The 27,036-nt window shown below is 34.3% G+C and overlaps 1 protein-coding gene across 1 annotated transcript in view; it reads right to left on the reverse strand.

Annotated features, from left to right (window-relative positions):
* Spag16 (sperm associated antigen 16) overlaps positions 1-27,036 on the reverse strand; it is an 895,679-nt gene that overhangs the window by 331,402 nt on the left and 537,241 nt on the right. The window contains exon 13 of the mRNA XM_076866456.2: positions 4,170-4,296. Coding sequence (XP_076722571.1) covers positions 4,170-4,296 — 127 coding nt within the window. The remainder of the gene's footprint in view (positions 1-4,169; positions 4,297-27,036) is intronic.

Raw genomic sequence — 27,036 nt, forward strand, 5'->3', positions numbered from 1 at the left:
CCTCTGTGAGTTCACCAGAACCCGTGGGGAAAACCAACAGGGCTAATGCACCCTGAGGCTGGACTATGAAGTAGATGGGTCAGGCACAAACAGGAGCCAACAGGCTAACTTTTGGTGAGTTCATAGATTTTGACTTTATAGGAACTCACAGTGATTAGTTATTGGCTCATTTGGTCAAAGCTAAGACAGAAGAATGCTGAGTGCTGGATCCATGCATGAAGTTAGCTAGTTTGGGGAGTACGGCGTGGTCACTAAAGGTAACCCAGGCCACCAACACTCTGTCGGGTCACAAGAGATAAAATGTTAGCAATTCTGACCAATGCCACCCATCTCTGACACAGCTCTCAGGCAGATCACTCATCTCATTCTCATCCTGTGCTATACTATACAGAGAACATATTCTTTACTTCCAAAAAATTCCAAAAGCCTTAATATTTTCATTAGACTTGTGAATGACTAATAATCTCATTGCTATTATTTTAAGCAGGTTTCCAAATCAGTCATGTACTTTGGAATTTTTATGCTGCTTTTTGGGAGGACATTATAATTTTTCACTAAATTTATCACACAAAATATAATTTTCTGACAATAAAGCAATCTTTTTTTTCAATCTTAGTTGAATAGTTTTACTATTTAATAATGTTAACGAAAAATAAGGCAGCTCTATAAAGCAAAACAATTTCATGAGTTTCCAAACTACAAGTTCTTTTATAGCCTCTATTTGGTAATTATAGAGATTTATATCTCCCTCCTCATCCCCCACAAAATTCAAAACTGATCTGTCCATTTGACTTAGAGACTGACTTAGAGGTCTCCACATTCATTATCTTACATAATAAGCTGTTCAATTAAGTTAGTGATTTAAGACTAGTATATGTTTGAGAGTAGAAGAAAGAACTTTAAAACTTATTTATAGGAATATAATCTGCTGATCATTTTTACGTTTCATCAAAAAATATTTTAGAGGGAGTCTCGATAGTAATTGATCACATCAACATGACAAAATTCAGCATTATTGCTTCAGTAATAAGAAAAGGAAGTCATTCATCTTCCTTTAGGTCCAGACCTTCAGGATAACATAACAACTTACCATTTATCAAGGGATTAACATATTTTAAAATTATCAAGAAGGATATCATAGGTGTAGTTGATGTCACAAGTCAAAGAAAGTCATCTGTTATCAATACATTATGTTATTCGTACTATTACAAAGAAAAACCTATAGCAATCTTGGTTACCCTCTTCAATGGCTCATAATATTCAACTACAAACATAAATCAACTTCAACTCTTCCCTGATCCATTGGGAAAAACAACTAATAATTCCAGTCTTAGTAAAATATTCAGTTATATTATGTAAACAATATATCAGATAGCTTTAAAAACTATACATATAAAAGGCTAGGGACAAGCTCAGTTGATAGAGTGTTTGCCTCGCATGAATAAGACCCTGGATTCAATCCCCAGCACCACAAAAAAATAAAACTAAAAAAATAAATTATACATATAAAATGAATTTTTTAAAAACTGAGTAAATCATGGATTTTTCTTGTTTGATTTTTAAATAAATAATGTAATCTGAAACAAAGTTATCAGAACTACCTGATGCAACTCTGGTGAAATAATTCTGTTTAATTCTAGAGTTGTTGTATTTTATGTTTAAAATTTTGTATCAATATTTTAATTAACAGACTGCATTATCTAATTTTTAAAAACAAATTAATTACTACTCTTTTACAGAGTAGTCTTCTATAATACATAGTTATCAATTTAATTTTTTAAACCACTTGGTTGAAAATATTTTCATGAAATAATTTATTTCAATCAATAATGCATTTACCGTATACTTATGAATAACATTTAATTTGTATCAAAACATCTTAGAGTTCTTTTCCTGTATCAATGATCATGAAGCTAGTATGTATAATATTAATAACATTATAATATTAGCAATATAAATTTTAATTTGCCATTAAATCAATTAAAAATATATAAGCTTTTTGAAATCATATCTCTGGGACTCACTGACCAATGCACTTACATTTAATCCACATGTAATGCCACTACTATGCTTAGGCACATTGTTGTGCTGAGTCCCTCCTTTTCTCCTGATAGTATGGGGAATAAGAGTACCAGAGAAGGAGCTTTGCAACATCAGGGTGGAAGGTCACACTTGATAAGTAACTTTATGTATTTAAGGCACATATAGTAGAGGCAACTTTTCTTACAGATAATTACCAGAGATTCAGTTTTTCACATGAGATAAAGTAAATAAGAAATACGGTTTCTGAGAACATTCAGTTATAGCACTTAAAATAAGAATAATAATATAAAGTCAATAGAAAATGAGTCTTAAATTTAGGTCACTGAATATTTTCTCTCTTGGTTTCCTTTGAACAGTTACTTTTATTATATATTACACATTTAAGTTTTTAGAGCTAAATGCTTTGAAAATCTTGCTTTTCCATTGATGGTCCATTAACAGGAACAAATTCCCTTCATCAGGGTCTAAGCTATTTAAAGCAAGGAGGGGCATGTGGGAACTTTGAATCAAACAACAAATCATTCTGACCTCTTTCTTAAGTCATGTCTGGTACATTCTTCCCACAATGTCCCCCTGACTTCTGCTACCTCAGAATTCTACATCTCTGTGATACATGAAGCTGGTGATTAAGACACATGTTGCTCTGCTATTTTATCATACTATATAAGGCTGAGGACGTCTTATTCCCCACTGATCCGAAATGAATTCACCTCAGTGGACTAAGTAGGGCCTCACATACTGAACCTGCATCCCTGCCCATACCATTTGTATGTCCATCATAATACTCCTTTATGTCAAATATGCTTTGTATAAGAGAAGATAATGATATAAATTATAAAATGCTCTTCCTAATGGATCCTGGAACTAGAACTAGGGTTATTTTATATTTTCTTGGATAGTCACCTAGAGTCATTTTCTCTTTAATCCTCATCAAATGTTGCTAAGAATATGAATACATTGTCTTGCAAATTGTAACATTCTTCAAATGTAACATTCTTCAACAAACTTCTGTGCTCTCTCTTGTTTCCTGTATTTTTAGTTCTTTCTTCTCTGCCCTCTGCTCCCTAAATAAACATACATACTGGCTCCTATGGAACAAAGAACCTTTTATTTGACCTCTAGAGCTATAGTCTCTTCTCCTAAATCATTAGAAAATATAGTCTCCATATCCTGTTTCCATTTTTTTAGCATCAAATTCATTCTTAAAGCCATGTAATCCAGGACTGTCTGATTTTACCTATGAAAATCCCATGAACCAGGAGAACCCTCAATCTCAGACTAATCAGGAAAGTTGATCACTCTAAATTCCTCCTCATCCCATATCTCCACCTCTATTCACACCTCAAGTTCTGATACTTAGACTTATCTTTAGTACTTTCTCTCCTTTTCATCTCATAGTCAAGCTTCAGTTCAAATTCTCATCCACTCACAGCTCCTTTAGGAGACTAACTCCTTGCATTACTATCAAAGTAATCTATTAAAGGCAAACCTGGTTGTTACAATGTTTGTACAGCACTCTTCCTTCTATTCCTCTGAAATAATTCGAAACAGATACTTCATACATATACACTCTGGCCTTCCATTTCTCCTTTCTTCCTTTAGTTCTGAGAATGTGGCACTGCAGCCTCCCAACTCCATGGCTTTGTCATGTGCTCCCTGTCCTAGAATTCATCTCTCTCCAGATGCCCTGGTGCATCCTCCTTACTCTCCAAATCACAGCTCAAGCATAGCCTTCCTGGAAGCTGCTTACTCGCTCACAGCAGACGAGGCTCATTGCTTTCCCCTGGCATGTGTATGTTCTTATTTTATCACATACCTCACTTCATTAAAATAATCTCATTTCTATTTTCTTACAAACTGACAAACTCCTTGAGGGGAGCCTCATGCTTTCCTGTTTTTATCACCAGCAACAACAGAGTTTCTATCCCATATAATTGTTGAGTTAATCAAATTAATATTTGATGAAATGATTATATTGCTTTTATGTACTAGCAGTTAAGAGGCAGGATTTAGACACTGTAAGTAGGAACTTACTTTTACCCTCCTTTTAAAATCATACCCAATACCTGCAGAATGACTGAGTGACTACTTATCAAAACCTGGGAAAAGGGAGATGATTTGCTTACTGTTCGTGCATCCCATAAGGAGAGGGTCTTGTCTGCTGAACCTGTGAGAAGAGTGTTGGAAAAAGGAAAAAACTCAATGCTGTTCACAGAATCTGTATGTCCATACAAAGTATATCTGCATCTTTCACTGTATGGAGAGAAAACAAGAGGTAAAAATTTACTATCTGAATGTGTATGCTGTCTATACAAAGCTAATAAAAACAATTTTAGTATTTAAGGCATAACATGTAATTTTGTAAATGGAAAAAACCTTTATAAGTACATGTTAAAAAGGAAATTTAATAACCACATTTTATTCTAAACACTTTACAGAATTAGTAGCATCAACTTGACTAAATCTAAATTACCTTCAATTTATAGAATCACTTGGTAAAGTCATCTTTAGATTCTTATTTATATCATAAAATGACTACATACAAATTGTTTCCATCTAATAAAGAAAGGTGTTAAGAAAAGAAATCTAACACTAATTCATAAGATTGAATATACTTTTTCAGGTCATACTCTTTATTTTTTTCTTAACCTTGGCTGTATATTAGAATCACCCAAGACACTTAGAAAATATTGATATCCAGTTTCAAGCCCCAGATATTCTATTTCAATTGATCTGAGATGGAGCCTGGTATTAGTGTATTAACACCTCCCCTGGTAAATTGTATCTTGCCTTTAGGGATGAGAATCTGAGCCAGTGATTCTGAAAGTGTTTTACTCAGACTAGCAATATCAGCATCACTTGGGAACGTGTCCAAAATGCAAATTCTCAATCTCATCCCAAACTTGTTGTAACAGAAAGTCTGGAATAGGGCCCAACAATCTGTTTTAGCAACCCCTCCAGGAGATTCTGATGCTGAAGTTTGAGAAACACTGATTAAAACTATTAGAAATGATGGAGAAAAAAATACAACTGCCACTTTGTCTTTTGCCATAATTAGAAAGGGTATTTCTCAATGAAGCAAGGTACACACAGAATAGAATCACTCTTTGTTTGTAATGATTGTTTTTAAGTAACTTTAATAATAAACCTATTTTAAAAAGAGAGAAAGGATAGAAACAGAATAAGTTCTGAGAACAAAGGGCTAAATATAAATGCAATCCCTAAAATGATAATCATTTGATCTCTTGACCATCTGGTTCTTCTTTCACCTAAGTCATGCCTCATGTTATATTGTAAGATTGTGGGCAAAACTCTGTATGGGAGCCAAAAGATTGGATTCCAGTGCTGAGTATGACAAATCATAAATAAATAATTTAATTTCAGTGGCAGATTTCCTTCTTGCATGAATGAAATAATTTAACTCAATGAACTCAGAGACCCAGTCCAGTTCTAGCATTCTGAGATTCTTTAACTAAAGTAGTAAATATAAAGTAAAAAGGAAGAAATCAATTTGAGCATAGCATCTAAGGACTGTTAGGCATAGTTTGTTCTTTCCTTATTAAATTTTGGCATTTTTGAGAAGGCAAGAGAAATTACTGTTCATTTGTATATGAGTATGTATGTAAATTACTTAACAGCATGCCCCTTTACATATCAAGGCTAAGTATTATAGTAATTAGCAACTGGAGCAAGGAAATAAAATCAATAAATTTGTTAATTAGGGACATTTTATATAGTTCCTTTACCTCAATATCGAGCTATGCTGACAATATTTTGATGATTAAAGTTGATGATGTGTCAAAATATAGCAAGGTCAAGAAACCATGACCCATAGATTAACTGCTTATTTTTGTAAATAAGATTTTATTGGAACATGTTAATTTGTCTATACATGGTCTATTTCTGTTTTCCTAGTACAGTCACAGAATTGCATAGTTACAACAGAGATCATATAGTTCACAGCCTAAAATATTGAATACATGGCCCTATGCAAAAACTTTTGCTGCTGGCTGGGGTTGTAGCTCAGTGGTAGAGCACTTGCCTAGCATGTGTGAAGCACTGGGTTTGATCCTCAGCACCACATATAAAAATTAAATAAAATAAAAGTCCTTTGGCAACGAAAAAAATTATTAAAAAAAACAAACAAAACTTTTGCTTATCTGCTGTCAAATTCAAGAGTAAAGCCTAAGGACAGTAATAAAGAAAGTCTGTACTGTTGACTTGCTTGCATTCAAAATACCTGAGGAAAGGTATCTGAGTTAGGAATGGCAATAGTTTGTATGAGGATTCACATAAATTCTTGGCAAGGGTCATGACAGCATTTCCACAGAGTATGATTTCACAGGGCCTAGCAGAAATTCCCTTCTCTATTGTTGAGAGATTAGCAATGATACCAGAGATCAGACCCTGCTAGAAGACACTGGAGTTGAATGTTACCCAGAGTGAAGAGGCTTCACTGATTATCTCAGACTTTCAGGTGGCATTACAGAAAGGCTCTCACAGCAGTAAGGGTCAGGGTCATGAACTGAGTTTAAAATTAAAGTTTACTTATCTTACCAAAGAATAAAATCAAACATGGAAGGGCAAAAATAAAAATAATCTGTCCAGAATTCCACTGCTTGCTAGAATAGAAAGTATTAGCTTTTACAGGAAGACAACTAGGAGTTGTTCCCAAAATAATTATGTCACTAACAACATCCAGTGTGTATATATATATATATATATATATATATATATATATATATATATACACACACACACACACACACACACATACACATATATCTCATATATATGATCACTACATATATATACACATATATATAAAATCACAACATATATTATATATGTGTGTGTGTGTGTGTGTGTGTGTGTGTGTGTATGTATGAAATCACTGCATATATTAAGAGGTAGAAAGTTGTGAGCCACATCAAGGAAAACAAAGAGTAATAAAACTAGAAAACCTGAATCAGTTGTTGTAAATCAAAGACAAAGACTTCAAATGATCTATTATTTATTATTAAGTAATTTGTGCAAATTAATTACTTTGGAGAATGGAGAAAAACATTGGAAAACCATGGATATAGTCTCAGTAATAATTAGTGAAAAAATAAAACCACTATAACATGTATTATTAGGCTTTTGGAGGGGAGTAGAGAGGAGAAAAGGGGAGAAAAGGGGCAGAAACATTGTAAAAGAAATGATGGCTAAAATTTTCCTCAATTTAATAAAGGAGGTTAAGGCACAGATCCTAAAAGTTCTGAAAAATTCAAACAGGTTAATCACAGAATGTACCTAAGCATATCATATTCCAACTGTCAAAGCAAAATGTAAAACAAAAAACTCTGAAAGTATCCTTAGATAAAAGAAAAATTACTAGCTGGGGTCAGTGACAGAAATGGCAGCTGACGGTCAACACAAATAAACAAGGTAGAATAGTGTTATGGCAGCCTGAAAAGTCAATCTCCAGGTACAAATATATTTAACCATGAGCATAAAACAAACTTCCAAATCAATGAAAGTTGAGAAAATTCATCATCAGCATATCTTTCCTATAAGAAATTCAGAAAAGAAGTCATTCAGACTGAATGGAAATGACTCCAGATGCAAATATCTGTATGCAGAAAAGAACGAAGAATTGGAAGTGATCAACTTGAGAGTAAAAATGAAGTAATGTTTTCTTAATTTTTATAAGATGCAATCTATAGTAAAAATAGCTTATTTAGTATGTAGATGTAGAATACAAGATAGCAGTACCAAAAAGTGTAGGAGTATACCTAGAAATATATTATTTTAATTTCCTTGCATATTAGATGAAGTATCATATTAATCATAATGTTATGATTAATAAATAATAAGACATCGATTATTGCAATATTCTTTTAATCTCAAGAACACTTAATGAAAGAATCCAGGTTAATAAGCATACATATTATATGATTCAATTCATATGAAGCTCAAGAGTATTCATTCTATGACTATGGAAACCAGAATAGTAATTGCTACAAGGAGTGGGCTTTCATTAGATGAAAGCACAGGGAAGTAATGTTTTATATTTTTATAGGCTTTACTGATACATATGTTTGTCAAACTTCATCTGATTAAACATTTAATAGCTGTCCATTTCATCATATATATAATTTCAATGAAAAAAAAAATAATTATGGTTTGTCAGAATTCTTTCTCTTGTCTTCATTCTTCTGATATTTGAACCACAATACTTTGGAATATATATTTATTTGAGTATATGAATATTTTTGGTTATCCTGGCTTTTATTTTTTCTACTTTTTAAAGCTCATATACATCTTAAAGCACTTATACATTATAAAAGCACATATACATTATGTATATGCTGGGAAATGATTTTAATTAAAAAAGAAATTAAAAAAAAAAGGAAAGAAAGAATTTTTTTTAAAAATCCACAAAAGATTTATGAGAAAATTAAGTTAAGGAAAAGAAATAAAATAAATGTAATCAAGGGGAAAGAAAGATGGTCAGTAATAGCAGCAGTGAAATGTTAAAGTGGGATGAATATTTCTATAGAGTTCCACTTGTAACTAACATGAGGTTACCACATGTAAATACCTTATTAGTGGCCATTTTTAAAATAGAAGTAAATCAAAATTGGATTTTTATCATTTTTTTGTTATTTATTGGAAAGTTAAGCCATTTCAACTTATATAGAATTATACTTTAACCTTAAAATTTTTGCATATAGAATTTATCATTAAGCTAAAAATCTTCAATTTGAAATTTTGAGTAGTATTTTAGGCAAATATAGAAATTAAAACATATACATGTATCTTGTCACAATGATAATCTGATAAATATACATATACAAAGAATATATAATCTGGTAATATACATTCTGAAATACATATACACACTTTTGGTGAAATACTGTGCATATCAGAATTTATAGTATTCAGACATTGTCTTCTGTCATTAAAACCCAGTGCAATTATTTGGGAGTGTATTCATGTTTGGTAGTAGGATGGGGATAGCAGTTCTTCAATGATATATTATAGCTCACATAGTTTCCCCAAAAGATGGAAAAGCTAGGTCTTCACATAGCTTAAGGGAAGAAAGAACTGCTCAAGAGAGGAAGAAATCTGCTCAGGAGTCACTGGCTTAAGGTGTGGAGCATCCTGGGCAGACAGGCTGCAAGAGCAGGCTTGTGAGAGATTAATTAGCTGCCAGAGAAGGAAGGCCCATTCAGAATTCCTTCGCAAGGTGAAAATGGACTAAAGTGATGGAGCATGACAGTACCGCAAAGGATGAAAATGATTTGTACATTTCCATCAGCAACATAAACACTGGAGCCTGATGCAATTTTCTGTTTCTCTGTCTGCTGTTTTCCTATCATTTTGCAGGAAGAAGTTAGTTCATAAGCAATAGCTCTTTCCTAACTTACCTCCTGTTTTTCCTTTATTTTCTTTTGTCTCCTCTATTCGTTTTCCTTACACCCTTGATTTAATTTATTATTCTGGCAACTGAAAGATGGATATTTCTCTAAACTTTCAAATTGCTGTAAAACAAAGTTATCTGCTCCTCTAGGCCAGATATATTTCACTTAAAATGCATTTCCCATACATATGCAAACGCTAAGAGGACACTGTTTTAATACATGATTTTCCCTTGTGAGGCATTAAATTTTAGGGTTTTAATTTTCTTTTATATGTTTGTTTTAGTACTATTAATATTGAATGTGAAATGGCACCTTTAAAACCTTAGGCTTGTATGAACATGAGGGTCAACAAAATGTGTTTAATGGAATTATGGAACATTTACAGAAAGACAAACAGCAAGGTATTTTTGAGAGAATATGAAAAAAAATTAAATATATCTGTTTCAAAAGCAAATACTAGAATTCATTGCCATATTAACTGTTAGTAAGACTTGGGTTTTAAATAGCATTTAGATAATTTAACCAATATATAATGATAAAATTTATTTTTTTATTTTTTTTTTAGAGAGAATTTTTTTTTTAATATTTATTTTTTAGTTTTCGGACACAACAACATCTTTGTTTGTATGTGGTGCTGAGGATCGAACCCGGGCCGCACGCATGCCAGGCAAGCGCACTACCGCTTGAGCCATATCCCCAGCCCATGATAAAATTTATGATAGGCTTATCCTAAATAACATGAAATACCTAAACTTAATATTCCAACATGAACATAAGTGAAACCTATTTAAACCCCCATATGTGATTCATAACATCCAAGTTTAATGAGGGATTTCCCTATTTTCTAGTTAATTTAGAAATGTTATTTTTAAAAATTATTTATAAGTTATTTTTAAAAACCCATCAGAGTTCTGCACCTCAGCAAGGCAAAGTCCTCAGGTGACACAAGTTTTGACTTGAAGAGTCAAAATTATTTTATAATCAAAGTGCCTATTATCAAAAATAATATAAAATACTTCATCATACAATAGCTTCTTTCTCTGTGACCATGAAATTCAATTGAACATTTAGTGGTGGAGATGATATCTAAGTAAAATCTATCATGGAGTCTGCTGCAGGCACTATGAAAAACTTTATCACCATTTGTGTCTAGGTGAACATCAGTGGTTTGAAAGCATTACTCAGGTAGGGCAGAGACCAGTTCTCTCCTAGACAAGGCAATTTCTTGGCCAAAGCCCTTGACCCATAAACATAAGCTGAGAATCTCCCCCACATGGTCATAAGACCTAACGTGAAGGGCAGATTCCTGACAAGCTCTGCCTCTCAGGGCTCTGAGGGTATCTGTAGATTCAACCAACTAGGGATAGAAAATATTTGAAACAAAAATTGTGTATATACTGAACCTGTATAGACATGTTTTGTCTTCATTCCCAAAAAAATACATCATAACAACTATTTACGTAGCATTTGCATTGTATTAGCTATTGTAATTAATCTAGAGATCATTTAAAGTATAGAGGACAATGCTTATAGGTTATATGCAAATACTACTACACCACTTTATATAAGGTACTTGAGCAACATCAGATATTGGCGTGGGTTGGGAAGAGGTTGGTGGAGGGATGAAAAGCCTGGAGTGATGCGCACACTGATAACATGAGAAAAAGTGGAACAATGACAATATACAGGGAAACAAATTATATGTTATGTATTATTTTTATGCAAACTTTTAATTTGATATAATAAAAAGATCAAATAGCAAAATGGTAACTGAGGCAAGTTAATAAAGTCAAAGAAAATAACTTTATAACTAAACAATTCCTACATTTTATGTTATAGTTTAATTAACACTTATTGAATGCTTACTATTTTAAGCAATTTATACACATTAATGTAACAGTCAATTTGACTGTCAACTTGATTGGATTAAGAGATGACGAGGATTAAGAGGATTATAGATGTGTCTAGGAATGGTTGGCATGTGGGATAGCCAATTGAAATGAGATCTTCCCTAAATTTGGGTAGCATTGTCCAATAGGATGATGGCTTAGATGCAATAAAAATGGAAGAACAAGGAAGCAACAGCCGATATAAACTTGATTCTCCTTGATGGCTGCTGCAATTGTCTGAGGATATTAGACTCTCACTTCTTCACTCTTCCAAGCAGATTTACCAGAATCCTTTGGTCTTGGACTAGGGTTGATCTCTCTTATTCGCCGGCTTCAGCCTCTTGGACTGCACAGCTACTGATTCTTCCAGCTCTCCAGCCTGCAGATGGCCATTGTGGACTATCCAGCTTCGGGTGGTGGAAGCCAACCTAAGAAGTCCCTCTTTTATAATTATACTTCCTGTTGATTCTGTTGCTCTAGAGAACACTGACTAATACATTAATTAACAAGGACATGAAGTATAATCAACCCTCATTATTCATTGGTGATTTCATACTTCCAAATTTGCCTACTTGCCAAAATTTATTTCTATAGCAAAGATTTCTACTTGACAAAATCTAGTCAGGGTCCTGATGGTCTTTTCTCCACTAGGTATCATCCCTTGCCTATAAAAACTAGAAGAATCCTAACATAAATAATTTCATCTACTCCCCCTTGCCTATACTAAAATACTTAAATACTACCACAGCTTCCAACAGCTCAGGCTGCATGCAGAGGATGACCCTAGCCTTCCTTGAAGTGTCTGCCTGAGAAAACTCAAGGCTGTCAGGAGAATTTACTGGTTGTTCTAGCCAAAACCTGATGATAAGCCCCTGACTACCATTTCTTACAGGATTTACTAAAAAGGGCTTACAATTGTGAATCCTTCCTTTATCCCTTTGAGATGTATATGAATCGCTTACAACTCAGGAGTATCTCGCTCAAAGGACCTAAAAGCCATTCCTTTAGAATGTAATCATCAGCTAAGCTACAGTGAGAAGTAATAAATTCAAGTATTCTATTGCACAGTAGGGTAACTATAGACCAAGATAATGCACCATATGTTTCAGAAAAACTAGAAAAAAAGCATATGAATGTTTCTACCACAAAGAAATTACACATTTGAGGAGATATAATATATGTTTATCCTGATTTGAACATTGTATAATATGTATATGTATTGAAAAATCACAAGGTAACCTGGATATATGTACATTTTTAATGTCTTAATTTTAAACAATATAATAACCAGAAAGGACAGAGCTCTGGCCCAGTCTCAGCAGGAGGACAGAACTGTCTACACTAACTGACCTTTATGACTTCCACTATTCAAATTCTACTGAGTCACTTTTCTAGCTATTCCTAGTGTTCACTTTAAAATTCACCTTTACAAATCAGAGTGGAGTTCAGGTGATGCTGGACCCTCTTCCCTTTGACAATAGCATGACAGTGATTAAAATGTGACTTTACTAGTATCTAGCTTCATTTACCTTTGACAATAACCCCCAAATTAAAATGTGACTTTACTATCTTAACTAGTATCTAGCTTCATTTACCTTTGACAATAACCCCCAAATTAATACCCATAGCAGTATGTGTTCTTTTGCAGACAATGGGCTTGTGCGGAATGGTGAGAAATTTGAGTCACTGGATGTACTTTTCAAGCTGTGGTCAAACTAGGCAAAGTTCTGCCTTTTGCTTCAACTCTGACCTGTAAATAGTGTCACTTTCAGTCTATTTTGTACCAGGGTTTTCATATTTTTATATTTTTTCATTGGTGATTTTGCTCTTTAGAATATACCCAGGTGTGGTGTTGGAAGTGCTGCCTAAAGTTCCTGAGTCCAAGAAGGTTGTGTTGGTAAGTGTGTTAGCTTCATTTAGGTCTGAGCTATAGTGCCGTACTCTGCCAGTTCCATGTTAATAATTCTATAATGTCTATTGAATAAGGTATCTTTAACACATTGTGTCCCATAGTCCTATATAGAGGACACTAATAGAAACTTAAATTGAGCAATTTATAGGTATCCAATAAATGGTATAGGGTTTTACAGGCATCCCCTCCATACAACAATGAGACATAAGAGGTTAAATACAAATTCACAAAAAAGAAGGTTTGTATATTGGCTAATAAATCAGCTTGCAGGAAAATTAACCCAATATTTCTCCTGAAAACAATGATTCATATTTACTAATTCAGAATTTGGCAACACTAGAGAATGTTAACTAACTTTAATAACAAAAATAAGCAGCACTTATTATTTCCTTAATTTAAGAAAAGATATGAAAAATGAAACATAAAGAATCAAGATAATACTCCACATTTCACAAGGTTTGGAGTCAAGATTTCATCTCAAACAGTTGGCTCTAGACCAGGTAATTTTAACTAGTATCTACAGTAGCTTCCTTATTGTTCGAAGTAATATTAACATCAATTAAGGATCTTGGGTCATAAGCAATTGATGAAATTATGCTATGCAGGCACAAAAATATACCTAATACCATTTTTTTAAGTAAATAGTAACTATTGGAAATATTTTAATGCCTTCAGGTAAAACAGTGACTATCTGGAAAATTTATTTATGTTAATCTCTCCCCCACAATGCTCGATAAATCAACTTCTATGGATTGGAAACATTTTAAATTTAGATAAAACAAATGTTAATTGGTCTGATACAGTGGTGCATGTCGTTCATTTGTACTGGTCACATAGACAAAGGTACACATCCCTTCCCAACTCCATGTTCACTGAGTTCACTTGGTACCTTGAAATTGGTCATAGTGGGATTATTTAAACCAGGGAAATCAGCATATGTTATACATCATTGCTTTCATTTTGAGAGTGAATTTAAAAGCATACCATTTGCAGATGCTCAATATCCTCAATGGGATGGTTAATTTTATGCATCAACTTGACAAGGCTAACGAATGTCTATATAGCTAGAAAACAATAATACTGGGTATGTCTACTTCAGTGTTTCTGGAAGAGATTGCCATTTAAATCAGTAGACTAAGTAAAAAAGATCCACCTTCATGAATGTTGAAGGGTATCATCCAATCCACTAAGGGCTAGAGCAGAATAAAAAGGAGGAAGGGCAAATGTGTATCTGCTTCCATCAGGACATCTATCCCCTTCTGCCCTCAAACAACAGAATCTGATTCTTAGATCTTAGATCACAACTTCCATCAGTAGTTCCCTGGTCTCAGGCCTTTGGGTTTTACCCTAAAACTATACCAGCTTTCCTGGCTGGGTCTCCAACTTGCAGAGAGCAGATTATGGGACCTCATGGTCTCCATCATCACATGAGCCCTTCTCTCATACCTATTTCTGTATACCCACATATATTCTATTGGTTCTGTTTCTCTGGAGAATCCTAATACATTCAATTTACCTACAATTTATTTACCTTTTACATTTATGCTAATTACTTAAAAGATTTCTCTTAAAAACCCATTAATCATCTGCTTATTTTTCACATGAGTGAATTTTCTTGGCCTTCCTTATTTTATTTCTTTTGTGTTTTTTGTTTGTTTATTTTTAATATAGTTCATTTGATACTGTAATTCATACAAATGGATATGAGCACTAATATAAGTTCCTCTGCTTTTAAGAAAACAACTGCAACTGTTTCTTCAGTATTGCTACAACTCTGGTTTTTAGAACTTAGGTTTGTTACTGCCATCTGTATCATCTAGGTAAGTACTGTACATACCAAAGACTAAGTTGATATGAAATAGTTTCTTTGGATATTTTTATAAAGCACAAAACTAGAAGTAAAATATCACATTGCTGAGTTTATTCTCATGGTCTGGGGTATTGAAAGTTAATAGACTAAGCAAAATGGTTACTTGTGCTTTAGAGCCTGTCTTATGATGTGGAGCCATGAAAGCCAATCCTTCATGTGCCTGAACCCCAGGATTGAGTGAGAATGAACGAAAGCTCCTGGCTTCAATCATACGGCACTGCTTTTTTATGTTCTGCAGTTAGATCATTTTCTAAAAAGAACTTCAGCTTAAAAGTTCCATGATTTCAGTCCATTGCATAACCATTTATTGTCTTGTTTTATACATTTATAAAACACACACACACACACACATATATTTAAAGTCTAAAAAGTTCTTTTGAAGCATTTCTAATATATTATTTTGAAAAAATGTTTTACATGTACAAAGTAACAAATAATCATTGAAGGTGATTGTGACTAACTTCATCAACTCTTAAGTTGATAAAGAGACAAAACTTTGAATATTTTAATTCCAGAAAATACTTGTGAAATCTTTTATTCAAACTTCTTTCTACCAAGTGTTTTCACATCATGTACTCACAATAACCACATTGATATATTGAAATATTATACCTCTTAAAGCAAATAAAACCTTTGAAAATCAGTCTGAAAGTAGATGACCCGGCATGGGAAAAGTTAATGACAAAGACAAGATTTCAAGCACAGTAGCTTGGCTCTAGGAGAGTAGAGAGGCCAGCAAATGTAGTACGATGGAAAAAAACGTGGTCAAAATGAAGGGGCATCATTGTGAAGACATATTTCAACCCAGGTTTCCCTTTATATGCAAAGCTCAGTATCTTCTTACCATAAAGGGATGGAAAACTGAGAAGATCCCCAGTGCTCCACTCCGGCACATTATTCTATTTATTTCCTTATGTATTCATGTTCTGGTATTCTCTTGCTCTTGCCAGCCCTGCCTAGGGAGCACACCATGAGCACTCACAGTCTATGAATGACTACACAGTGGTACACAGCTAGCTGATAAAAGGTACTAAATAAAATTTGTTATATTTAATGAAACTAAAGATCTTCCTAATCTCTGAAGTGACAGTATTACTTTCCAACACTCGCTCCTCAATTCCAGTATATTTTCCTTTAAACTTTATATTAACACACCGAATCTGTTGTTTAAAAATAATTAAGCCAGGCGTGATGGCGTACTCCGGTACTCCCAGCTACATGGGAGACTGAGGCAGGAAGATCACGAGTTGAAAGCCAGCCTCAGTAACTGTGAGGCACTAAGCAACTCAGGTGAACCCTGTCTCTAAATAAAATACAAAATAGGGCGAACCCTGTCTCTAAATAAAATACAAAATAGGGCTGGGCATGTGGCTCACTGGTTGAGCGCCCCTGAATTCAATCCCTGGTTAACTACCCTCCACAAACTAATAGTCTTACTGAAATTTAAATGGATTTCAATGACCATAAAAGAGAAATGGTTAGAACTGGGGATATAGCTCTGTAAAGTGTGTATTCAGTATGTGCAAGGCCCTAGAACTGATACCTAGCACAGTCAAAAAATAAAGTTAAAAAAAAATTAAAAGGAGAAAGGATTATATGATCAACAAAAGGGATGCAATAATCAATTCCTTCTACAGGAACTACAGAAATGGCTGGTATTTTAGAGTTGTCTCCTCTTCTAAAAGCATAAATCTAGTAAACTTAAGTATCTGACTTCAGTTCACACTCCTATTTTTAGGATTGAAATATCCCTATGAGTATTAAATTGATAAATCCTTTGTTGCCATCTTTGATGCTATCAATCTGAGGGTATTATTTTTCTATTGTATTGCTTTCAAATGTTACCAAACATGAGCACTTTTACATGAAAGACAGAAGGCAAGATTTCAAGCACAGTAGCTTGGCTCTAGGAGAGTAGAGAGGCCAAAGAAAATGTGGGAAAACATGTAATCCCATCAGGGGACCTTTGGTTTGGGTATAATGTCAAGTACGTGACATTCCTCTTGATTTTCTCTTATTTTTGCTCCCATAATCTGTCAGAAATGATTTGATGCAAAATGGTGTAATCTCTCTCTTCCTGCCTCATTGGCTATATTCTTAGTTGAATAAGTCTTTCTGTTTTGCAGTGTTTGGTATCAAACCCATGGCCTTGCACCTGCTAGGAAAGTGCCCTACCACTGAGCTATATCCTCAGCCTTGAGTGGAATAAGTCCTATGTACTATTTCACATGGACTCATGGTGACATTCATTTTTTCATCATGTCAACAGAATACCAGATACAGCCTTCTTATAAAAAAGAGTTAGTTCAGAGTTTTGGAGCCTGAAAGTCCACGTGGCATATTGCAGGCTTGTCAAGGACTACTGTTGGCTGCATCACCTCATGTTGGATCTCAATGGCAATAGTACATGTCAGAGCAAGTGGGGACAGGAAGCAGAGAGTTGGGTGGAGCCAAGCTTGTTCCTTTTATTATATCTCCCAGGGAGAACTCAAGAGGCCACAGGAGAATTATCTCATACCCTCCAATGACATATCAACCTCCTGTTAAGTTTCACCTACCAGTAGTATAACCCTGGGGGATCCAAGTCTTTAATTACAATGGACTGTTGTAGACATTTTCAACATCTGAAGGCAAACAGTATGTAACTATCTATACAGTGCATTCCTTGGTTCCTGGGGTGTTTGCTATTTTCTTCATTTCTTACTCTTTCATAAAGTTTATAACAACTGAAGCCAAGGGATAAAGATGGGAATCAATGGCAAGGAAGTATGGAGGTGATGTGAAACTCTAGAAAAAAAATTTAGCTCAGTTTGAATTTCCCAAATTAGGATACATTTATTTGCAAATGACCTCCCTAGAAATTAAAGTACTGGAAATAGTAAATCAAATTTAAACACAAATAATTTTTCTCAATTTGTGCAACTTTCCTGTTTATCCAAAGATATCTTTGGATAAATAGAAAAGTATTTCTCCAGTATCCTTGTCCACTGAACAAGAATACAAAAATATGTGAAACATGAAAACAATACAAAATAAAACAGAAAAAGAAATCAGATGCACAAAACTAGAAAGGGCAAATATATTGGAACCAGCATCAGTAGGAGAGCTTTCTCATTATTTTATTTTCTTTGCCCTCTCCACCCTGCAGCCCACTGCCCATACTTGGTTGAACCCAGAGTCTTATACATGGTAGGCAAGCACTCCATCCCTGAGCTATATGCTAGACTTTTGTTTTTTTTTGAGACAGGGTCTTACTAAATTGATCGGGCTGGTCTCACACTTGTACTCTTCCTTCTATAGCCCCCTAAGTACCTGGGATTATAGGCATATGCCACCATACCTGCTACTATCTCTTATTTTTAGTACCTGTGATTCTATGGCCAACATACTTTTGCTTTTATTCAAGATATCTTTATGCTGAGTATTTTCTGGCAGTTCTTATTTTGTATAATTTTATTATTTTAAATAAATAAAATACATCAAATATCTTAAAGATCATTTAATTCCAATTTCTTTGAAATAGTTACATGTATAATGCACAAACCAAACTAAATGCATTGTCATAACTTAGCCATTAAATCTTTATGTTTTAAAATTGTACTTTGGAATTAATTTCTGCATCACAGTATTCCTAGTGATATCAATGTGGGAGGCTATTCCCTTATGAGAGCATAACTTATTGAAGTTTAATTCACATTAGAATTTCTGGTGATTTTCTCCTTATCTCTCTGTAGAAGCAGGGAAATAGACTTGGCAATCCCTTGTCTGGAATGTTCAATGGACAGAGAGCAGGCACTGCCTGGAGTCAAAGTGTTTCTCATCCTTTGTAAATCTCAAGCTCAAGCTAGTCATCTCTGAAGGCTGAGGAGACGCCTTTAAAGATAAAAAATGATGGTCTGTCCTGAGTCCCTTCGAGTGAAAGGGAAAGAAAGGAAAGAATTTAGTATCACTCCATTGCAGGGAAGTGATCAGATCTTAGGGAAGGTGGTCAGATCTTAGAGCAAACGGTCACCTCATTAATCTGAGAGCCTGGGTCCCAGGCCAAAGGCTCATCATCTGTCCAAAGATACTCCTTTTGTGACATCAAAGCAGCAGAAACAACCTGAAGACAGGGCATTGGACATCTCAGGGGTGGACAGATAAACCATATCTAGAAAAGGCTACTGAGGCACAGTGTTTCATAAGAAGAAAGAGACTGAGGACACAGAGACTGAAACCCACGTTAGCTTGACTTCTAGGGAACAAATGCAATATATCTGATTTGTAAGCAGAGAATCATTCATAGTGTGGTATGTATAAGTGCATACGTCACATCAGTCATAGCATTACTACCTATATCATTGATGACAAGAAAAGGCAGCAGTTAGGACAGGTGAAGTCAGACTCTTCTTGACTGCAGCATCAACACTTTGGAAATGCTTTCCTTGACTTCCCTGTGTCACCCTAAGATTCCTTGGGCTCCTTCCCTATGGAGTTTTACCTGACAATAGTCCTTGTTGCAGGCTTATCCTTAAAGGATTCTGCTGCTATTTCTAATACTTCGTGGCTTCTCCGATTCATCATTCTTACACAAGTGGATTTGTGCTGATGAAATGGGAGGGACACCTGAGATGGCTTCCTTTACATGGGAAAGTTCCCTCACTTTCCCCTTGGATCCATTCTACACGAGCATATTTTAATATTTACCTTTTAAATACCATAAAAATATTATATGACCACCATCAGAAAACTCCTTCTTCATTCTTTTTCTAAAAAAAATGTTATTACACTTGAAGAAATCTTAGTACATATAAGAAAAGACAAAACTAAGGTAATAAACAGATGGTAAAATATATACTCAGGGTCATTCAAGATCTTGTCATGACCCTTAAATTCTATGATAAAATTTAAGGATCTATGATTAAATTGCCTGAGTTTGAATTTATTTTCACTATGGAAATTATTTTGCTCCATTAATATATTTAACAAAACATTTATTTCCTTTATATTGTAATGGTAACATGGAAAGCAAAATTCAGAAGAGAAGCTACTTAATGCATCTATGAGCGCATGAGTAAATCAGTGAGATCTTAACCAGTGAATGGAAACAGAAGATTTAATGTAATTGCAATCATTCTTTTCTACTTGCTCCCTAATTTCCTAAAAAACAAAAGAAAAAGGAAAATTCATCGAAATAATAATTGGGCTATAAGATGCATAACTTATAACATCCTACATTTGATCTGTAACTAACTAACTAATGAAATTGTTCATTCCCTTGGTCTGAATTGACCCATGAGATTTTTAAGATGTTTTTTGAAGAATCTCTTCTCTCATTTTCACTTCTTTTATCCAAGTGACCCTTACTTTTATATTGAAAAAGAAGTCCTCTTTTTCTTGACCATTCATTTACTAGTGAGATAAAATAAGTCACTTGGCGATGCTCCTCACTGTCACTACCATGGATTGTATTAGGGTGGGTTGCATTTCACTGCCATCACAGTGGCTATTCACATTCCTCCCTGCAAAATCACACAAATGTGAACTAATTGCTGCTTTTAAATGAAAGCACAATTGGTTTGTTAGGCTCTGAACAAATTGTTGGAGAGGTTCTGTAGGATCCAACTGATTATTCTAAAGGTATATAATCTCATTGGTTGCATTGGGGGAATACCCCCAATTTTAAGGGAATCATAAAGAGAATGACATTCACATTCCTATCTCTCATCTGCCAGGTGCTTTTTACTTGTCACATGTGATATGTTGAAATCAGGGATGAAACTTTGTAGTAAGGACCTATATACAAATGCAGCAAAGTGGTCTGTTTAAGATATTAAAATGCCAGTTTGTTTTATGAGGTGATAAATATGTTCTATCATGTCTTTACATTTTATGATCTGTTTTATTCTTTGGTAGGTTCACATGTGACATCCATTTATTCATGTGAAGATTTAAAGCGAACAGTTTTTCAATAAAGAAGCACATCCTCTATTATTTTTTATTTTTTACTATGCTTTTATCTTTGGACTCAATGTTTTTTCTTAAATAAAACCCAGATTTTATGCGGGGAAACATTGTTTTCATTTTGAATACATCTCTTTTAAAAGCTATGTAGATTTTTATGAAGTCAGTATTTCTGTCACTTACTGTTGGCTCTCCTCTGCTTTCTGAACTGAACCTAGAATTGGATTCAATATGCATAAAATTTCCAGAACTGAATTGAGATTGAAAGAGCAGTTCCATTACAGTTATGCTTTCAGGTGTTTACTTTTGAGTATCTATTTTCCTTAAGAACAATCATAATCAGCACATTGTTTATACATATGTGAGTGACACATTGACAGTATTTCTGGTCAAATGACTTCACCTGTTTCATTAAATCATATATATGTGGCAATATCTTCTGCACTGTGTGATTGGGCTATTAACCTTGATGTTTCCTGGTCAAAAGAGGGTATTGGAAAGGCTGATTCATGTCACACAACAGCTTCCTCACAAATTACATAAATAAATAAATATGACTCCTGTATATTCTGTCCTTTGGGTGTTAGCAGCAGCTGTTACCTGCAGGGTGTCATTCTCTGCGAGCTGTCTCCTAGTTTCACGATGAACGTACTCTTCTGTTTAAATGAGGCAGTGAAGCAGCTCAAGCTCTGCTTGCTTCAAGCCAACATGATCTGCTTATGCTTGTGCCTGTCACTTCTTAGCTCATTATGTTGCTGTTAGTTTTGCTTGAAGTATTTTGTTCATCCTTTGGGTATGACTACCCTCCTTCAGATAGCCACATAATTGTTTTCTCATTCAGGTACCATCCATTTTCATTACATGACTGGTCAGCACGGCTGAAAGTTGATAAGGATGACTTATATGCCTATTAGACATCTGTATTATAAGACTAACTTTTATATGACTTTGTTTTATCATTTGTAAATAGCACCATTTATGCATGATAGAAATATCAACTGATGCATGTAAACATTGTCAGTTATTCCCAACAAATCTTCAGGCTTATGTAATTAGCACTTCTTTAGTTCAGCTAAATAACTTATTATGAAATTTCAGTACCTATTAGTTGGTACTAGTCTGTTAATTTTTGTTCACACAGTAATTCTTAATTCTGTATGAATTGATAGTCTCTTTGGAAAAAAAAACCCATAAAGCTCCATCTACTAAATTGAAATGAATTATTAGATGATATAGGCCTGTCTATAATGCAAAAAATAAACAGAAAATAGTTTATATCAAAATAATGTGCTTTTCAAAATATAAATGTTTATGCCCAACTGTGCTAAGACAAATAATGGTAGAGACAGAGGCTCAAACTACATATGGAATCATCATAGTTGTAACTACCATAAATGTAAGCTATTAAGGTGTGCTGTTTAGAAAACTCAAATTTAAATGGTCTTACTGCCAGGGAGGTGATTTTCTACATTGGTCAACAACTTTTGGTGAAGTTCTGACAAAAATTCAGTAAAATATTCCCTTGATGTATATAGTAGTTTAACTATACAATGTTTAACTATGTATCCTGAAAAAGGATACATAGTTAAACATTGTAAACAATGCTTGTGTTTATTTTTAAAGTGGATTTGGGTCTAGGCTAAAAATAAAAAAATTAAAAAGATTATAAATAAGCTTTTTCTTTGACTTTATGAACACAGAGAGGACTATTTGGAAGTCATGCAGCAGCATGTTTTCATGTGCAGGATGGCCCTACTCATCACATGACATTCAGTCTGCCTGATCCCACTCACTATATGAAAGTGCTGATGATTCACTGACTCTAGGAAAAACAAAACAAAAAAAAACCCAAAAACCTCTGGTTTATCAAAATATCCCCCTGGAGTGGTACTGCCCACTGTTCTGGAGAACCACTGGCTTAACGATTACATAGACTTTTCTATTTATTGTTATTGCTCAGTGTGTTGCCCAGTAAAGAAGACTTGGAAACCAGCCTGTGGAAGATTCCATGAAAAGCAGTTTTGCACTTTTTATTGCTCTTTCTAAATCAGTCTAAAATATAGAGTGGCTGCAGGTGGGTCATGACCAGCTCCCAGTGGCTGGAGTATCAGAAGTTGGCAAAGCAGCAAAGGATAAGGGGAGGGGTGTCAGGAGGACTAGGATGTGGGAAATAAACTGAGTCCAATTAAAAATTGGAATGTGAAGAAGCCAAACCAGAGAAAGGTAGGAGCAGAAGAATTTAGAAAAGAAACTAACTGGGAAGGTCCCCACCTTTTGTTGTCCACTTCTTTTGGTTCCCTCACTCAACGCTCATTGTGAAGAAAGTGGCTCATGTGACAAGACTTCTCAGCTGTTTTAAAAGTCTCAGAGAGTATCTTTTTGCATGGCTTCTCAGAGAAATTAAAAAGGATATACTACAAAAAAGTAAGACTTTTTTGAAAAGTGAAACTTCTAATAATGGTCTTTCTCCACAATGCAACTCTAGTACTTTTGCTAACTGAAATTTATCATTTGTATACATATACAATAATGTTCAATTGTAAATATAAAATACACATCTACGTATGTTATCTTTATATAATTTTCCATTTGTAAGTACACACATATATCTAATTAACCTATTTCAAAGCAAAGAGATGAGATATAAATTGAAAGGAGAAGTTATTCAATTTAGATCTGTCATCTTTATAGAAAATTAAGATTATAACTTATTAAATCCCTCTGAAATCAGGTAGGAAAAAACATATAAACCATTTAAATCAATGAAAGACTGAAACATTAATGGCTATTCCAAAACCTTTAAGGTAAGTTTTATTTGTTGCAATACTGATGCTATATTCCACTGACTCTATAATAACACTGCACTTCCAAAGCTTTTTGCTGCTGTTGTTTTGTTTTGGTTTTTGTAGGAGGAATCAAACCCAGAGGCACTTAACCATCAAGTAGCATCACCAGCCCTTTTTATGTTTTATTTTGAGACAAAGTCTCACTAAATTCCATAGGAACTCACTTAATTGCTGAGGCTGGCTTTTGAATTTGCAGCCCTCCTACCTCAGCCTCCTGAGCTGCTGAGATTACAGGTGTGTGCCACTGTGCTTAACGCTTCCTAAGGTTTTACAAAAGAATACTAGGTATGGGATTTGGGCTTATAAACCAATTTTGCCATTGATAAAACCATGAGAATATAACATTTACTTCCCACATTAATGTATAATGAAGATAAAATAAAACATGTCTGAAAACCATTAGAAAATTACAAAATGTTGCCAGCATTACTAACCAACATAATTAACTCCACTTATATGCATATTGAGGAGATAGGACTTTGATTATTCCCATCTGAAATTATTCCCATTTGATTATTTTTCCATCTGCTAGATGCCACATCTTATATAGATAGAATAGTCCACTTCAGAGTTGGCTGGTCAACTCTGAAGACATGAGGATTGAGGAAAGTAGGGTTTTCTACTAAGGCCATGCTCAATTGAATGCTCAAGATAATTTTTTTTAAACCCAGGGAAATCCCCATAATGCACCTTATGATAACACAAATGTAATCCAATGGATATTTGCTCTTGCTTCCTACACACTGGCCTGGCGAAAGTCTTATCTTCTATATAGCGGACTTTGAGGATACTGTGAGAAAGGGAGGCAGGTAAACATTAGGAAACTCTCAGAAAAGGCAGAAGGATGGATATTGTATCCTCAGTATTCTCATGCCCAACTTACAGAGTTAGAGTCCACAAAACAGGCAGTAACTAACTGGAAGGGACATTATTCTTACTATCCTGGTAGTCTCCTCCCATTATAGAATCTATATCATCCTGATTGCTATTTTATCCACCATAGAAGTCCATTATAAGACACCATCCTGCAACTTGGCCCAGCAAAAGTTTGGATTCATCAGGTAAATAGCTGAAATCCTGGCCTGTTAGTTACATAGTTTTGCCCTGTCATTTCAACAGCTGCAATAGTATGTTCCAAATTTTACACAATTGGAGTTTTTCATCTATCTCTATATTCGTCAGGTTTTTCTTTGTTATGACTGAAGACCTGACAAGGACAACTTTAAAGGAGGAAATGTTTATCTGGGGGCTCACGATTTCAGAGTTCTGAGTCTGTAGATAGTTGACTCCATTCTTCAGGCCCAAGGTGAGGCAAGAACATCATGATAAAAGTGTGGTGGAGAGAAGCAGCTTACAAGATGATCAGGAAGCAGAAAGAGACTCCACTTGTCAGATACAAAATATATATCCTAAAGGCACATCCTCAGGGTCCTACCTCCACCAGCTACTCCTTACCCACCCTCAGTTTCCATTCAGTTTATCCTTTAAGGGGATTAATTCACTGATTGGTTTAAGGCTCTCATAACCCAATCATTTCTCTTCTAACCCTTCTTGAATTATCTCATACATGAGCTTTTGGGGGATACCTCACATCCAAATCATAACACTCTACAAAAATCATTCCCAGGATTTTGATAGGAAATATATGAAACCCATATATCAATTTGGGGATACTTCATATCTTTACCATATTGAGTTTTCTAATCCATAAACATTGTATGCCATTTATTTAGATCTTCTTGGATTTCATTCTCTAACTCTCTTTTTAGATTAATTGTGAATGTTATCTTTTAAATTTCTGGTACACTGAAATGTATATAGAAATAGTATATAGAAATAAGGTGATTGATTTTTGTGTGTTCACTTTGTGTTCTGTAATCTTCCTGAATTCTATCTCACAATTTTTATGTAGTATCTTTTATCCTGATCAGATTTTTTTCTAATTCCCTTCCATTTTCTTCTTTGACCACTGAGTTATTAAAATGGATTATTTAACTTAAAAATGTGTGGATATTTTTCCGGATATCTTTCTGTTATTGATTTCTAATTTGATGCCATTTTGTTCAGGAAACATACTTTGTAAGACTTAAATCATTTTAAATGTATTGATCTTGTTTTTTGGCCCAACTTTCAGTCTATTTTGGTGATGCTCCATGTGTACTTAAAAGGAATACACATTCTGGTGTTGTTCAGGGGAGTGCTCTATAAGCTTCCATTAGGGAAATTTGCTTTATAGTGTTATTCAAGATGTTTTTTAATCTTTACTGATTTTCTGTTTATTTGTTCTATCAAGTACTCATAGAATGAATTGTATGAATGATCTTGGTTTATTTTAAGGGATTAGAACACCCCCTTGCAACAGTTTAGGCATTTAAAAGCCCACTAATTGTATATCTTATTTGTACAATCATTTCCAGTCCCCAGGTTTTCGGTCCCTTCCTTCTCCCATTTCAGTTGGCTGGCTCTTGCAATTGTAAAATTTACCTTAAAATGTTTCCTTCCTAGAAACTCTAGAAATTATTTTCAATAATCTGCTCAAATTAGATACAGATCTTCTATATGCATTTCTTTTAATAACATTTATTAGAACTTAAATCCTTTATAGTTAGAGAATGAATTTTTTCTGATAAGTGTAGAGCTCATGATAAGACCCTCCCTTCATCACATTGTCACATCTATGCTTACTTGAGAAACCAAATAATCAACCAAGTAGGTAAAACTACAATTGTCTAGCATTAGGTTTCTAAACTAAGGCAGAAGCCAGAGAGCTAAAAATTGGAAAATTAATGGAGGTTATCTCATCAGTCTATGAAGAGCATTTCTAGAGTCAAACCAGCAATAGAAGTTCTGATCTAACTTTGGTTTATCAAAAATGTTTGTTTTAAAGTTAACTCAATTTATCAAAAAATCAGTTTAAGAAAGTATAGATAGCATGAACATTAAGTAAGATCAGGACTATACAATTACTAGATGCAAAATTCAGCCTGATTATCCTTTGATGATTAGTGAGACTTGGAAGTTCTAATTCAGATCTAATGATATCAACAGAATAAAGTAAGCAGGCAATAACCTTGGCAAAAAAGTTGGGAAGTATCCATTTCTGAGCTGATCCACATGAAAAGGA

This window comes from Callospermophilus lateralis, chromosome 9 (assembly GCF_048772815.1).
Source record: "Callospermophilus lateralis isolate mCalLat2 chromosome 9, mCalLat2.hap1, whole genome shotgun sequence".
NCBI lineage: Eukaryota > Metazoa > Chordata > Mammalia > Rodentia > Sciuridae > Callospermophilus > Callospermophilus lateralis.